Here is a 13998-nt window from a genome sequence, read left to right as displayed (position 1 = left end):
AATAAAAGTTCAGTTAGTGATTATGAACTGTTTATGGCACCTTTACAATTATCAGCCAAAAAAGGGATGATGCTATATTTTTAATTTTCAATATGCTGACGAGGTTAAAAAGCCACCCAGGTCATTGTTTGGTTTTTCCAAAATGATCTCGGTTTATTTACATCAAACCTGTGGAACTGTGGGTGGTTTACTATGCATGACTGCCATCTTGTGGCAGCATACGGTATTCCCATTAATTCGTCAAAATATGTAGGTGTGGGTAGTCCTAATATGGTTCTGTGGTGAACCTCAGCTTCATTATTGATGCCTTTATATATTATTTTGTTCCCCATACTTTTATTTGTTTTGATTAATTTTTTATTTATTGTTTTACTTCTGTCTCAGTCTGTATGTTTTATTGACAGTACTACATTTCTTTAAAAAGCATTTCCGTAAACCTGCAGTGTTATTTACCGCATATTGTTACATATTTTGCATCTGAATAAAAATGACTTATATTTTTTGTGCGTTCTTCCTTTCATTCCATTTCCTTTCCGTCAGTCGTCCACATCCCATAATGCATTGCGTTCTCTCGTTGGATCATGGACCAAGGCGGTAAGCAAACTGCTAGCCCGAGCCGCTGTTAACAAAGTTTTTTTTTTTGTTTATTTTAACCGTTTTATTTCTCTGTAGTGCATTTTTGGGCTAAAACAAACCACCATTTAAGAAATGGCTGTCCTGAGACGTATGGTTGCCTCTTAGTGCTCCGTTGCGTGGTTACATTGAAGCTAAAAATGCTTAGAGACAGAGTCATGCAAAGTGCATCATTATACTGACGCACAGTTAGTGTTCAGACTGACAGCCTATGTAGTTTTGTGTTATATTAGACAGCGCCTTGTTTAATTACCACCCTTCACATTGGTGAGTTATGTTCACACGATAGTTGGAGTAAAATTGGTTCCGACAGAGTTTAGGCCGCTAATGCTACCTAACCAATGTTAGCTGGTGCGGCTAATTGTGCACGCTAACTTAACTTGTCCCCTGCACTATTGTTGAGTCGTGTTATTTTTATTACACAGTAAAATCATTTCGAGTTTTCTGTTTTCTGTGGTTATATTCTAATACTAAATGTGAACCTGTCGGTGTTAGACATCATTTAGTAATCTTTGCGGTAGTTGTTCCAAGCCGCCGGGGTAGTTACATTGATGCCCGATTAAAAACAGTGATAAAGTGCTTTTAAAATTAATTTTGACATAAATAAGATGGACCTAACACAGCTATCAAGTGTATTAATTCACTGTACAATCATTAACTGTAGTGCATGTTTGTTTTAATTTTAACCATTATTATTGTCTCGATTAAAAGTGGTAATCTATTGGTAACATTTTACTTATAGAGTGTTACTATTCGGACACAGTTGTATAGTAATAATTCTAATATTTTTACACCAGCGTTGTAATTGTCCACTTTTATTACAGTGGTAATATATAAACAGACTACCTTTAATATTTTTATACAGTCAAATCCTGTCGCGTTAATTTTAATTGATCGGCTTTATCGTTTCTTCCAGCCTTTTTCTCTTTCTGTTGATGACACTGACTATAGTATGACAGTCATATACCCAGAATCTTGTTTGTACGAGTTTCTGCTTCTTTCTGTTCATCTTCCTTTCCTTCATCATCAGCAGAAAATGACCTCCCAGGCGGCGACGGCTCGGGGAGTCTGAGTGACCTGGACGTTCGCAGACGGATTCCCATTAAGCTGCTGTCCAAGCCGCCCCTCAGGAGCAAACCTCCGCCCCGCATCCAGAGACCCGGGATCAGGCCCTGTAAACCCGACCCTGGAGAAGACGGTAAGCAGAGCCGGCCCAAGGCAGAAGCCAACTCTGCAGCTGCTCTGGGCGCCCTGTAAACTGTTGAGTTTTAACACAGACCACAGGTCGAGAATTGTGATATTTTTTATTGAGAATGCTATTAGGTCTGATTTAATAGGTTCAGCGAAGATGAATGAAAAGATCTCAAATTGTTGTGCATTTAAATTCAAGATTTGAACGAATTGGGAAGTTTACTTTGTAAAAGTGCAAAAAATCTGAGTGACAACAATCAAACTGTGACAATTCTGAGTGAGTTTGATTGTTGTGACCATAGATGATTGTAGCTGCAGTTTTTATTGAGTTGTTTCTTATACCAGTCGTCTATTGACTCCATGCTGGACTTCCCAATGCCATTAGTGACTTGGGGTTACACATTAAAACCTTTTTAGGTTATCACACATAAAAAGGCTTTATGTGTGATAAAGGTTTCTGTGCATTCTGGAGAGGTTTGAAAAAATGCAAAATTTTAAGTTCTGTATTTGCAATGCCAGGATAAATATGAATGATTTAAAGATATCTGATTTTAGAGACTTTATAATCTATTTCAATAATTCAATGTTGCGTCTTCCTACATTCCTTTCTTCGTTCCATCCTTTGGAAATGTCAGTCTGGAAAAGGATGGAAGTTTTGCTTGCAAAACTGAGTAGGAACCCTCTGGATAATATTTCCATACTTATCCTAATCTCACAATATCTGATTGTAAAAGCTGTGAAGATTGCCTTTAACGTGACGGAGTTTGGAGATTGGATTGTTGGTACCAGCTGTTGGCTGAGATGCTAGGCTAAAATTTGCTCACTTCTTCTCTGTTTTGATATGACTTGTTGATAATTCTTGCCGTTCCGATTTACGTTATGTGGACCAAAATTACAACACTCTGTGTGGCTGGCCTTCTGATTGGATGGCTTGTTGGAGAGTCATGAACGACCTTGTACCTATTTGAAAAACAGAGTGTAGCTGATACTTCAATAATTTTAATGTCAAGAAAGATTTTTTTTTCTTTTTTGTATTCTCAGGAATCATTAACTTTTCCTGTCATTGTTTTTGAATGTTGTTCAACTCCATGTGAATATTTGTACATCTGCTATGGAGGATTTTTGCTCCTGGTCTGCAACTCTAAAGCTCTCCCAGTCTGTCAGCCCTGCTTCATTCTCTCTCTCTCTAAAATCTGCCAGATAAATTCAACTTCAAGCAAGAGGAGCGCTTTGACTGTTGCACTAAAGCTGGCGATGTGTTCGGGAGTCAGAGGAGATTTCCACAGCCGCTTTTTTGGGACTATAAGGTGCGTTGCCTGTAGACCAGTTATAGCATCGATCCTGTTATTTGATACTAAAGCTCATTTTCACATGTTTGTCACTTTGCCAACAGTTGAACTTGATCGGTGAAAGAGATGGAGTCCCGATTCACTTCTGTGACAAATGCGGTCTCCCCATTCAGCTGTACGGACGGATGGTATGCAATATAAAGATGAGAATGGGATCAGAAAGTCATTTTAGTTCAGTCGTTTTATTGAAAAGTCAGATTCATACGTCCCTTATTTACACAAAGTGATACAGTTCCCACATTTCTGCCTGGATAAATGATCTAAGGTCCTTTTCCCTTATTTTCACAGTTAGCTTAGCAAGGTGAGCCCATCAACTAACTCTATCTTTGGTTGCCTAGCAACAACCAGTTGAGTAACTAACGCAGGAGCAGTTTAATTTTTCACCACTGCCTCATAGCTGCTTGACAATAAAAAACAGAACCAGGAGAGATCATTCAAATTCAATAATACTTTATTAATCCCAAAGGGAAAATAAATGTCATCATAATTCATATTAAGTCAAGATTCTTCAGTCATTGTAGATAGTAACAGTTGTGGGCAGGTAATGTCTCCTGCAGCAGTCTGTACTACATTGCAGTTGAAGAAACCTCTGACTGAAGACAGTCTCATGAAGAAGATGGTCAGGGTTGTCATTATTTCTAATATATAAAACCAAAAAAAGAAACAATAACATCGACTGATAAAGAACGCTGGTGTAAGTTTTTCAGCCATATGTCCAATCAAATTTTTATTGTTAGGCTTGGTAGCAGGAGTCTGAATAGTAAAAACTATTTAAAATTGACCACTCTGGGGTTAATAATAATAATAATCATAGTTATATTTTTTGAATCGATTAAAATGAATGAGTTGTTGTCTGTTGTGACTCTCCTCTCTAACGTCTCAGATTCCCTGTAAGCATGTCTTCTGCTATGACTGCGCTCTGCTGCACGAGAAGAAAGGAGAGAAGATGTGTCCAGGGTGAGGCACCATTTCCTGACTTGAGTCGAGTCCCTGGCCTGAGTGACATAGCTCATCTCTGCTGTGTGTGTGTGTGTGTGTGTGTGTGTGTTCCCAGGCTGAACATGTACAGCTGCACGGAGCCGGTGCAGCGTATCGAGCAGTGCCAGCGCGGCTCGCTCTTCATGTGCAGCATCGTGTCGGGATGTAAGCGCACCTACCTGTCCCAGCGCGACCTGCAGGCCCACGTCAACCACCGCCACATGAGGGCGTCCAAGTCGTCTCGCCAAGACCCCGTTCACCTGCCGCCGCCCGAGGTGCCGGAGCGCTTCCGCGTGCCGCCGCCCCACATCCCGAAGAGCCACGTCCACCTGCCGGCGCCGCTGCCGCCCTACAGCCAGCCACCACCACCCAGTCCCCACGACGGCCCGCCGCCGTCCCCGCTGGGGCCCGAGACCTTCCGTATCTCCACGGTAACCACCCGCAAACACAGCAACCTCATCACGGTGCCCATCCACGATGACTCGTCGTCCCGGGACCCCCACCCTGCGGGGCCCGGCCCCGGCCAGCCCCCCCACCACCACCCCGGGGACTACCCCGGTCAGCCACCTGTGGTGTCGCACTCCCACCACATGATGGCGCCACCACAGCATAACTTTGGCCCTCCTCCTCCCCCTCCGCCCATCAACCATCCCATGCAGCATCCCGCCCAGGCCTCTGGGACCCCACACATGGTTTACAACCAGGCCCCACCACCCCCAATGTCAGCAGCTCCCCCACCCATCACCCCCCCACCTGGGCACATCATGGGCCAGATCCCCCCTTATATCAACCACCCGCCCCCAGGACCTCCACCGCAGCACAGCGGACCCCCTGTTAACGCCCCCCCACCACATCATTATAACCCCTCCTCCATGCAGCAGTTCCCTGAGGACCAGGGCACCCTGAGCCCCCCCTTCAGCCAGCCGGGGGGTCTGAGCCCCGGCATGTGGCCCGCCCCAAGAGGGCCGCCGCCCCGGATGCAGGGGCCCCCGCCCCAGGGTCAAATGCCAGGGCCGCACCACCCAGACCAGAGCCGCTACAGGCCGTACTACCAGTAAGCTGCCAGCTGGTTGCCAGGGTAACAGTCAGTGTCATTTCATTTTCATAGCTAGTGTGAGTGTTGTTAGTGAGGCTCTGGGTGACGGGAGGAATCTGTTCCACACGCTGAGCTCAGCTCCACACTGAACAGATTACAGACCCTGAGAAAAGATGGATTTCAGTTTTTTTAATGACATGTTAAAAATCTGTATATATGTCGATTGATGTCACCTACATTAACATATGTTAAAGCGATTCAATAAATTTATAACAGCAGATGTTTTCTCCTGTTTGTTTGATGGTAATTTAATGAAATCGTCTCCTGTATTAGGTTCATAGTTTAATATTTAAACATAGTGCTGGGCGATAAATACATTTTATTGATAACTTTTTTTGAAGATTTGATTTTAAGAAAATTTGGATTTTGTTTTTCATAATTCATTCAGTTTTCATAGTTGGATGATGTCACCACACCCAGGGCAGCCATCTTGTTTTACAACTCAACTCATAAAAGGGAATAACAAAAAGTTTTTGAAAATATTTTCTTTTGTAACTAAAGAAAAAGTGAAATAAAAAAATTAAACTGGAGATTTTTTATTCTAACCCTATTTTAACACAATTACTCCATGACTAATTTGTGATATTTGTGAACTTGTAGCTATTACTCCATTCATGCAGATGAATAAACTGATACAAATTCATAAAAATATCATTGACAAAACCCCTTCCTATCTTGGCTCACTCTATTTCCAGCAACACTCATTGAATAAATTAATAAATTAGGTTTCATTTTGCAGGAACAAATTTGAAAAAACAAAACTCAGTACATTCAGTACTTAAGTATCAACTTTTATCGAATCAGTAAGATCCATATTTGTGATAAATGCACCTGCTTTTAAAACCAGTTGTGTGTTTTCAGCATATTTAGTCGATATGAACATGATTGTATTTTTTGTTTGATTCTTCCTGAACAGGTTCATGTTGAAAATGAACATTTTACCTGGGATAATAAAGGTTAAATAACACAAAATAATTCAAATATTTCCAGGTATCATCTGATACCTAAAATTCAAACTTTATTGCAGTGAATTATAGAAAAACATACTTATGGGATGAAATCAAATTACTTATAATGACGAGTGAAATTCCAAATGTACAGCAGTAACACAGTCAATGACTGGACTGAAATATTAACATGTTGCTTGAACTATTCCTGGGTAGTTTCTCCATGAGTTGATTTTCCAGGTTGTTCCTCTACAGTTTGGTGTCTTTCAACTGCAAAGACAACAGAAAATGAAAAGTTTACAGTTTCTTACAGGTTCAACCACAAACTCACAGCTGGTTGGGATTTTATGTGGCAAAACGAAGCTGTGAATTAATATGAGGTGTGAGTTTTGTTTTTTTAAGAATTGTATGTTCTCTGGGTTTTTTTTTAACAATTTCTGCAAATATAAACAACCAATAGGAAATGTTTAAGTTTTTCTTAATTTTAAAACAAAAATAGAGATTGAATGGTACTTTAAAATAACACATTTCCTGTGGGAGAAAACTTTAAGTTGCCAACATCATCCTATGATGTTGTCAGCATCATGCTATGTTGTCAGCATCATGCTATGTTGTCAGCATCATGCTATGCATCATTGCTTTTCTCCATCAGTTGATCTGATCCAGAATAGATCCACCATGGTTCTATTTGGACATATGCTGGTACCAGACGCAGCATCCAACGTTCCTGTTGACTGTTGGATGATTTGGCAACTTCCTCCAACACGTCGCTTGACCCCATGTGGACCAAATACTTTCACCTGTAACACAACTAGGCATTTCTCTTTAAGATGGTAGATATCACTCATTTTAATTTTTAAACATGTTCTATGGTACATCAAGTAGTAATATATCAGCAAATTGCATTTATTTCTTTCTCACCACACTGCCAGTGCTGTTGTCTTTATGTTTTTCCAGCACATCCAGCATGGCATCATGTAGAGTTAGGAAGAGCATGGACGTCCGAATCTCATCATCAAAGAACATGCAGCTGTGCAGTTTCTCCATGATGAGGGCTGTTGATACAAGTAAACAATAAATGCATGGATGTGTCTGAAGTTTTCAGACAATTTTACCAAACCCTCAGCAGCTTCTCTTTTGTTTTTCGAACTAGATATGTAACGTTAAGGGCACTTTATGGCAACAAATAACCAGAGACCTCTTTCATAAAAACAGGAAGTAAATGCCATGTAAGGATAATAATACATCATCAGGACTCACTGTGATTAAGGAGTGTTTACATATTTCACTTTTTAAGTTTTTCAAGTCAAACAAGATGCTAGAAAACTAACCACAGACAGAAACGTGACAGACAATGTTCTGGGAATAATATTTAACCAGCTACATTAACTTATTTAAACACTCAAGGCTAAAAGTGAGACTTGCTTTACATGGATGGTTAAAGTAGAGTAGGCTGGAAATTCACTTATCGAAGAAACATTCTGACACTAGCCTGTAAACATCAGGCTAGTGATGTTTACATCACTCTGATGATGTAAACATCTGATGATGCATGGTCAATTGACCAGCATTGGTCAATTTGGAGCAGAGCTTCTGTCCATCTGTAACCTTGTTGTGTTATAAATGACAGTTCTTGTTGTAATTCACCACTGTGGTAAAGTGCTTGTAAGTTCCTCCATAGGGTTCTGGTTTGTTGGATCTCTAAGCTGTGGCTCTCCGCCTCCAAACTTCATAACTCATCACTTAAGTCGTCACTTTAAGAACTCCAACTTGAGACGCAGGTATTGCTATCCTTACTTTTGTCTCGAGTGGCCATTGTGTTATGCGTCACTTTCAGGTTTGGAGTATAACTTCAGCAACTTTCAGCTGTCTTAACATCTGACTGGTAGACTTTTTTTTTTACACAATGAGAAAAATCCTCAAAGGGACTGAATTAAACTCACCGTCACATGAAACTATATAAACGTCCACATCAACGTGTGTAAACTCCTTAAGCGCCTGAAGAGAGAATAACATGTGAAGCTTTAAAATATAACGGCTGTGAAAGGACAGATGTGCTTAATATTATTGTCTTCTGTTAGTTGTGTTTACATCCAAATAAAAGCATGAAGCCATCATCGTTTTTCAGCAAACTGGGCATTCAGGAGAGAAATGACTGAATAGGATGAAAGATATAAAAGGATGATTTTCTGCATCATCAAGACCTTCTATGTGAGCCCAGAAAGCATCAGGACAGCCTCTGGTTTGGTAGGTTACCACAGTATCATGTTACCAGAGCAGAGCATGCTCAACGTTCACCACCATGAAGAAAACATCAAACCAGTCCCTCAGTGCAACTTCTCCCAAAAATTCAGCAACAACTTAGGATGATCTGAGTATTTTCTGGCATGATGGAGCCTGAGCTGCAGGCTGGTAACAAGTAGCTCTAAATCAGAAAAAAAATTAAATATGCAAAACTCCCCAGACTCTTTTTAGTTCCCTGCAGTCAGTTCTCAAAAAGGCTCTATTTTGTGGATAAACACAAAATAGAGGAAAAATATGAGTCACAATCACCCAAGATCATTCTGTGATTGAAGGCCCTCGTGTGGATTTATGTGACTGCGGGCGGATTTGCTGTTTTACCATTTTGAGTCCTTTCATCGCAGAAATGTCCAAGAAGGAAACAGCAGAGAAGTCCAAGATCAGACTGTGGAGGTTCACTGTGGGAACGCTGAACTCCGACGGAAGCTCGGCGCTCCAGTTCATCTGAAACAGAAGCTCCTTCAGATCGGCTGGCAGCTGCAGACCCTCCGTGTTCACTTCAGGGTCATCGGTTGCAGTCCGGAACAAATTCTCTAAGCCTTTCTGTTGCACAAAGTAGAAAGTAAAATTAAAGACACAACGTTCACATTGCCACATTTTCGCATGTTATAGCAAAATTCTATGCATTTTCTTGGGATTTTATGTAACCGATTAGAGCAAATGGTCAAGTTTTTTTTTTCCAGTGAAAATAAAATCATATTGTTCACTCCCAGCTTCTCTACCATGTCTGCACATCTAGAGATGGAAATATTTGTTCATTCTTTACTAACCAGCTCAGGCTCAGTTTGTTTAGAATGTGACTGTGGGAATCAGTTTGCCACAGATTCTCAATCAGGTTTAGGTCTGGACTTTGACTGGACCATCCTAACATATAGATATGCTTTGATCTAACTATTCCTTTGAAGCTCTGGCTGTGTGTTCAGAGCCAGTAGAGGTGTTTTTATTACAATGTGGTGCATTCTGCAAACTTAGTGACTAGATTCCCCTCATATCTGAAAACGCAGTCTTGTGTCAACAGAGTAAATGACGGAGGACTGAGAACACGACCTTGAGGAGCTCCACTGGTGGAGGTGTATTTTCCAACATGAGCATACTGAAGTATCTTTGTCAGAAAGTCCAGACTTCTGAGACATCAAGTGATGTTCAATCCAAGTCTCTGCAGGGTGATGGTATTAAACACTGAACTAGAGTCAAAGTAAAGAAGTCAGTGATATGTGATCGCCAGTGGATATTGCATCCTTAGTGGAGAGTCTGCTACCTGAGCTGTGACTCTCTGCAGCTCCTCCATTGTTACTATGGTCCTCTTGATTAATGGTCTCCTTCCCTGACCTGTCCGGTTAGGTTAGTAGGTTTGTGCCAAATGTGCCAACCTCTGAAGGGAGTTGATTACTCTGAATTTTATTCAGAGGTGTGAGAGTAAAGTGGCCTGAATCAATGTTCCACTTTTCAGATATTTATTTAAACAACAACTATTAACTTCATGTCTGATTACCCGTCCACTTCAGATTTAAGCACTACTTTGTGTTGATCTGCCACATAAAATCCTAATAAAACACATTAACCTTTGTAGTTGTACTCTGTTCAACTGTGTAAAGCTGTGGGCAAATATACAAGGAGGGACCAAAAACAAGAAAACACCAGCAGGGTTATTATTTTTATTTTATTTTTTTACATACTCTCTAACTAGAATAAGGTCCCACCTCTGTGATGCCATGACCCCGTTTCTGTAGGAGCTTCTTGATTTTTCAGAGCGTTTTGTTCCTCTTCCGTAAAACTCTGAGAGGGTCGAACCCAACCTGGAACACAGTGTGATCATTTTGTGCTCCCTTATTTAAGCCGAGACAAAAAGAGATGAAAGCAGCATCATTTTATACGTACAGCTTCTACAAGCTTGTTCCTGAGGAACTCGATGTTGGCAAAGAAGATGGGCGAAGGTATCCGGAAGATTTTTACTCCTTTTGGTTCACATACATGAGGAAGGACGGATGATGGACATGAAGTGATTGTATGGACGTAGTGTGTTTTACTTTATTTCACCGACTCACCAGAGGATAATCCTTCTGATCTCTGTACAGGTCTGTACCTGGGAGATTGGCCAAAATGGAACAGCGGGGGCTAAAGAGAAACAGCAGTTGTTCAAAAAACAGCCCTTAGACTACACACTAATAATATAATTAATAAATTTCCTCCACTATTCAAATCTGCTGATGAGCTTTAATTTTTCATCAGATCTTGATCTAATGAAAGCAGTTTATGTCAGTTTTTTTGCTCCACATCCATCAAGGCTCTCCACAATGAATTGATTTTATTTAATTTTTGTCATAGAAATAAAAAAAATAAAGGGGCCCTGTCAATTACAAAATTAATCATATTGTGTTTTCTAAAATAGTATTTATCAGTAAAAATCAAATGTTTTCCTCCCAGACCAAAAAGCAGACGTCCATATTTGCCCTGAACCCCCCTGGATCTGAAGGAAATGGTTCGTTCCTGCTTGGCACTTGACGGTGATGGTGGTCAGCAGCAGTCAGTGGAAGACAAGAATGACTGTGGTGGTTACTATGCCGCCACAAAAAATAATAAAGTCAGGATTTCAAAAAAATAGAGAAATTGAGAGAGAGAAAAAACACGAGTGTCAATTTGTAACCCAGTTTTTCTCCAATAGAGGTTGGTAGACTGTGAGATTATCAACCATTTAGCATAATTAGCTCAGCTTCAGACGACTGTTTGCCTCCATTTCACTAGCATTCTATGAACAAAGGAAAAAAATGACCAATATATTCATATATTTAAAAGGTAAAAATGTCCTTGTACCTTTTTACCACACTTAACAACAGATGAGTCAGTCAGCAGCAGTTCTAACCCACGTCCCTCCTGACCCGTCCTCTCCTAAGTGAAATTAAAGCTGCAGTATGTAACTTTTATAAAAAATACTTGTTTTTACATATTTGTTCAAACTGTATGGCATAGAAATAATCTGTGAAAAATGTATTTCATCTGTTTTCTCCCAGTACTATCTAGAGACAACCAATCAGAGGCAGGAGAGTTTTAATGCTGTCCATCACAATCTCATGTGGCTGCTCCCTCCCTCTCATTGCTCTGTGCTATGCTGTTGCTAGCAATAACGACAAGTTGTTTCTCCACCGTTAGCACATTTAGCAGTGAGTGAATGAGGTTGATTGACAGCAATAAGACCCTCCTCCTGGTTCTGATTGGTTGTTTTTGGCCAGAACGTTGCATTACTTTAACCAGTAATAGTAGCTCAGGGAGCAGATGGAGGAGATTGATCTTTGCACAGATTATTTGTATCGTAACAAACTGTCACGGCATGGTGCCAGCTTTAACAAATATGGAGAAAACATATTTTTTATTAAAGTTATGTACTGCAGCTTGAATAAAATGCAACTACTTAGCATTTTTTTGAGAAATCTGGATTGCTTTATGTATATTTTGCACGTTGCTTATGACTGTTGCTCGTGGGGAGAGACATTTCAGTAAGCTAAAACTAATAGAAAAAATGTAAGCAACCTACTTGCATACTGTATGTGGACTGCTGCATGTAAAATTCATGAGCAGTAAATATTGTGCCAGTATTGAACCAAAGAAAGCAAGGCCATTGCAAGCCTTTAAAATTGTGACGCTGTTGATGGGTCAGATAGACTCAAAAAATTGTGACAGCAGCTGCATGGGGGGCCAATTTCATTTTTTGTCATGGGGCCCAAGATTCCTGGCAGTGCCCCTGATTGCAACAACGAATAATATCATGTTGATAAGGCTGTGATAAACTTAAGCAACATGTCAATAGAATAAAATGTAATTACACATGAAATAGCAATGGAGTCCTGCCAATTTATTACAGTACTCATATTAGCTTTGAAGTCACATGTTTTTATGACATCATTTATGCCTTTCTATCTGATTCAGTACAACTGAACGTTTCCTTTTTCGTTTATGTCAGATGCAATAAATTTTATTATTACAACTGAGTCCTGAAGACGACGGTCAGAAGCTCTATGCCCAAACCCACAGCCAGACCAAGATCCAGTCCAAGCAGGATGGCAGCCAGGCACGTTCCGACCCACACCACCTGCACACACACCAAAACAAGTCAGTACCAGAATGACAGCATGAAACATTCTAATACAGTGCTATGAAAACGTATATGCCCCACTCACAGATTCTACTGTGATTTTTTTCTGTCACAATATAATGTATCAGGTCATTCGATTTTTTCGGGGGGGGGGGGGGGGGGGAGCAACTCAATACAATACAATCAGACTTGATGTAAAAAAGTAAATGCTCAATTCTTAGATCATAAATTAATTGTGATTAGCAATTTTTTTTTCTTTTGGAAAGCTGAATTCAGTTTGACTAGACAGATCAGGCTTGACTACTGTCAAAAAATAAATAAAATAAATAAAAATAAAAAATAAATAAAAAAATATGAGTAGAAAGGCTCTGATAATTTAAAGTAGGCCTTGCACCTTATACTACAAGTAGCTTTGAAGCTTTGAAAGAGGTTCAAACATTTTGGCTGGCATTTGTAAAACAGCCAATCCGGAAGCATCATCCGTTTTCCTTAATGCTGATTGGCTGCAGCTCGAAACAGCGAAAATAAGGAAGACCATGAATGTTAGCTCCTGCTGTGGAACTAAGGAATTATCACTACGGTAAGATATATTTGATATTTTGAACTATTAAAATAGGCGCTTATAAATGTATTTAGAAGACGTCTCAAGTATTCACGGATTTTAGCTATCCACAGGTAGCCGTAGCTGTCCCACATAAACACCATAGGCTCTTCATTTTTCATGACACTAACCTGAAAAAGAACTTTCAGTCAAACATAGTGGTGATAGTTTGAAGGCTTTAATCTTTGCTGCTTCAAAACCTGGATAATTTAAAGTAATTAATGAAACCATACATTTTAGTCTCAAGCAGAAAAACCTGAAGTAGAATCTACCTGTGCCTGACCTTAAGTCAGTGGTTCCCAAAGTGTGGGGCGCGCCCCCTAGAGGGGGCGCAGAGCCATTGCAGGGTGGACACAGGAAGCTATATGGATGAATGGGGGGAAAAAAACAAATAAACAGTTACTCAAAAGTGTTTCACGGTAAAGATGGTTTGTAGTTTGTTTTGTTGCAACCTTTAGTGTGAAATAAACTTCAGTGGAGTTTAAAAACAAAATATGTGTATAGGTTTATGTCTGGTTGAACCATGTCTGTGCCCAGTTGATTTTTTTGGGAGGGATTTTATTGTAATCTATAGGGGGGCTTAGAGAATCTTTGGGAACCACAGCCTTAAGTGAAGAACTCGCCCAGGAGTTCTTATGCAGCAGAACATTGCATCCTCCAGGATTTTGCAATTGTTTTTGTAAATTTCTTTTCAGTAATTCTTTTTTTTTCCAGAATGACTGATTTTTGTGGAGCTACTTTAGAATTACTGGCCAGAAATTTGGGTACTTTTTTCCTCATCAAAGCCCTGCAAAGATGTATATGTAGAAAAAAAA

General features: G+C 40.1%; 1 protein-coding gene and 1 pseudogene across 2 annotated transcripts; one reads left to right on the top strand and one right to left on the bottom strand.

Annotated features, from left to right (window-relative positions):
• The first annotated feature begins 539 nt into the window (after positions 1-539).
• cbll1 (Cbl proto-oncogene like 1) lies at positions 540-5467 on the top strand. 2 transcript variants are annotated; one of them, XM_023349783.1, is made up of 6 exons: positions 540-594; positions 1667-1831; positions 3025-3131; positions 3218-3301; positions 4057-4130; positions 4228-5467. In XM_023349783.1, the coding sequence occupies exons 1-6, from the start codon at positions 582-584 to the stop codon at positions 5207-5209; spliced, it is 1425 nt and encodes a 474-aa protein (XP_023205551.1). In that variant the 5' UTR covers positions 540-581; the 3' UTR covers positions 5210-5467. The 2 variants fall into 2 exon arrangements, with proteins under 2 accessions (XP_023205551.1, XP_023205550.1); XM_023349782.1 differs by having other exon boundaries at positions 543-594; positions 1664-1831.
• A 784-nt stretch (positions 5468-6251) lies between these two features.
• On the bottom strand, positions 6252-13552 carry LOC111611882 (annotated as a pseudogene).
• Between the last annotated feature and the right edge of the window lie 446 nt (positions 13553-13998).

This window comes from Xiphophorus maculatus, chromosome 17 (genome assembly GCF_002775205.1).
Source record: "Xiphophorus maculatus strain JP 163 A chromosome 17, X_maculatus-5.0-male, whole genome shotgun sequence".
Taxonomy (NCBI): Eukaryota; Metazoa; Chordata; class Actinopteri; order Cyprinodontiformes; family Poeciliidae; genus Xiphophorus; species Xiphophorus maculatus.
The sequence above is the reverse complement of the archived record's forward strand: the minus strand, read 5'-3'. Positions and strand labels throughout refer to the sequence as shown.

What these genes read in the sequence shown, in the direction of transcription:
- cbll1 (XM_023349782.1), top strand. An exon ending in TTCAGCTGTACGGACGGATG is followed by an intron (nt 3,302 to 4,056) that starts GTATGCAATATA and finishes CTAACGTCTCAG; the next exon opens with ATTCCCTGTAAGCATGTCTT. An exon ending in GGAGAGAAGATGTGTCCAGG is followed by an intron (nt 4,131 to 4,227) that starts GTGAGGCACCAT and finishes GTGTGTTCCCAG; the next exon opens with GCTGAACATGTACAGCTGCA.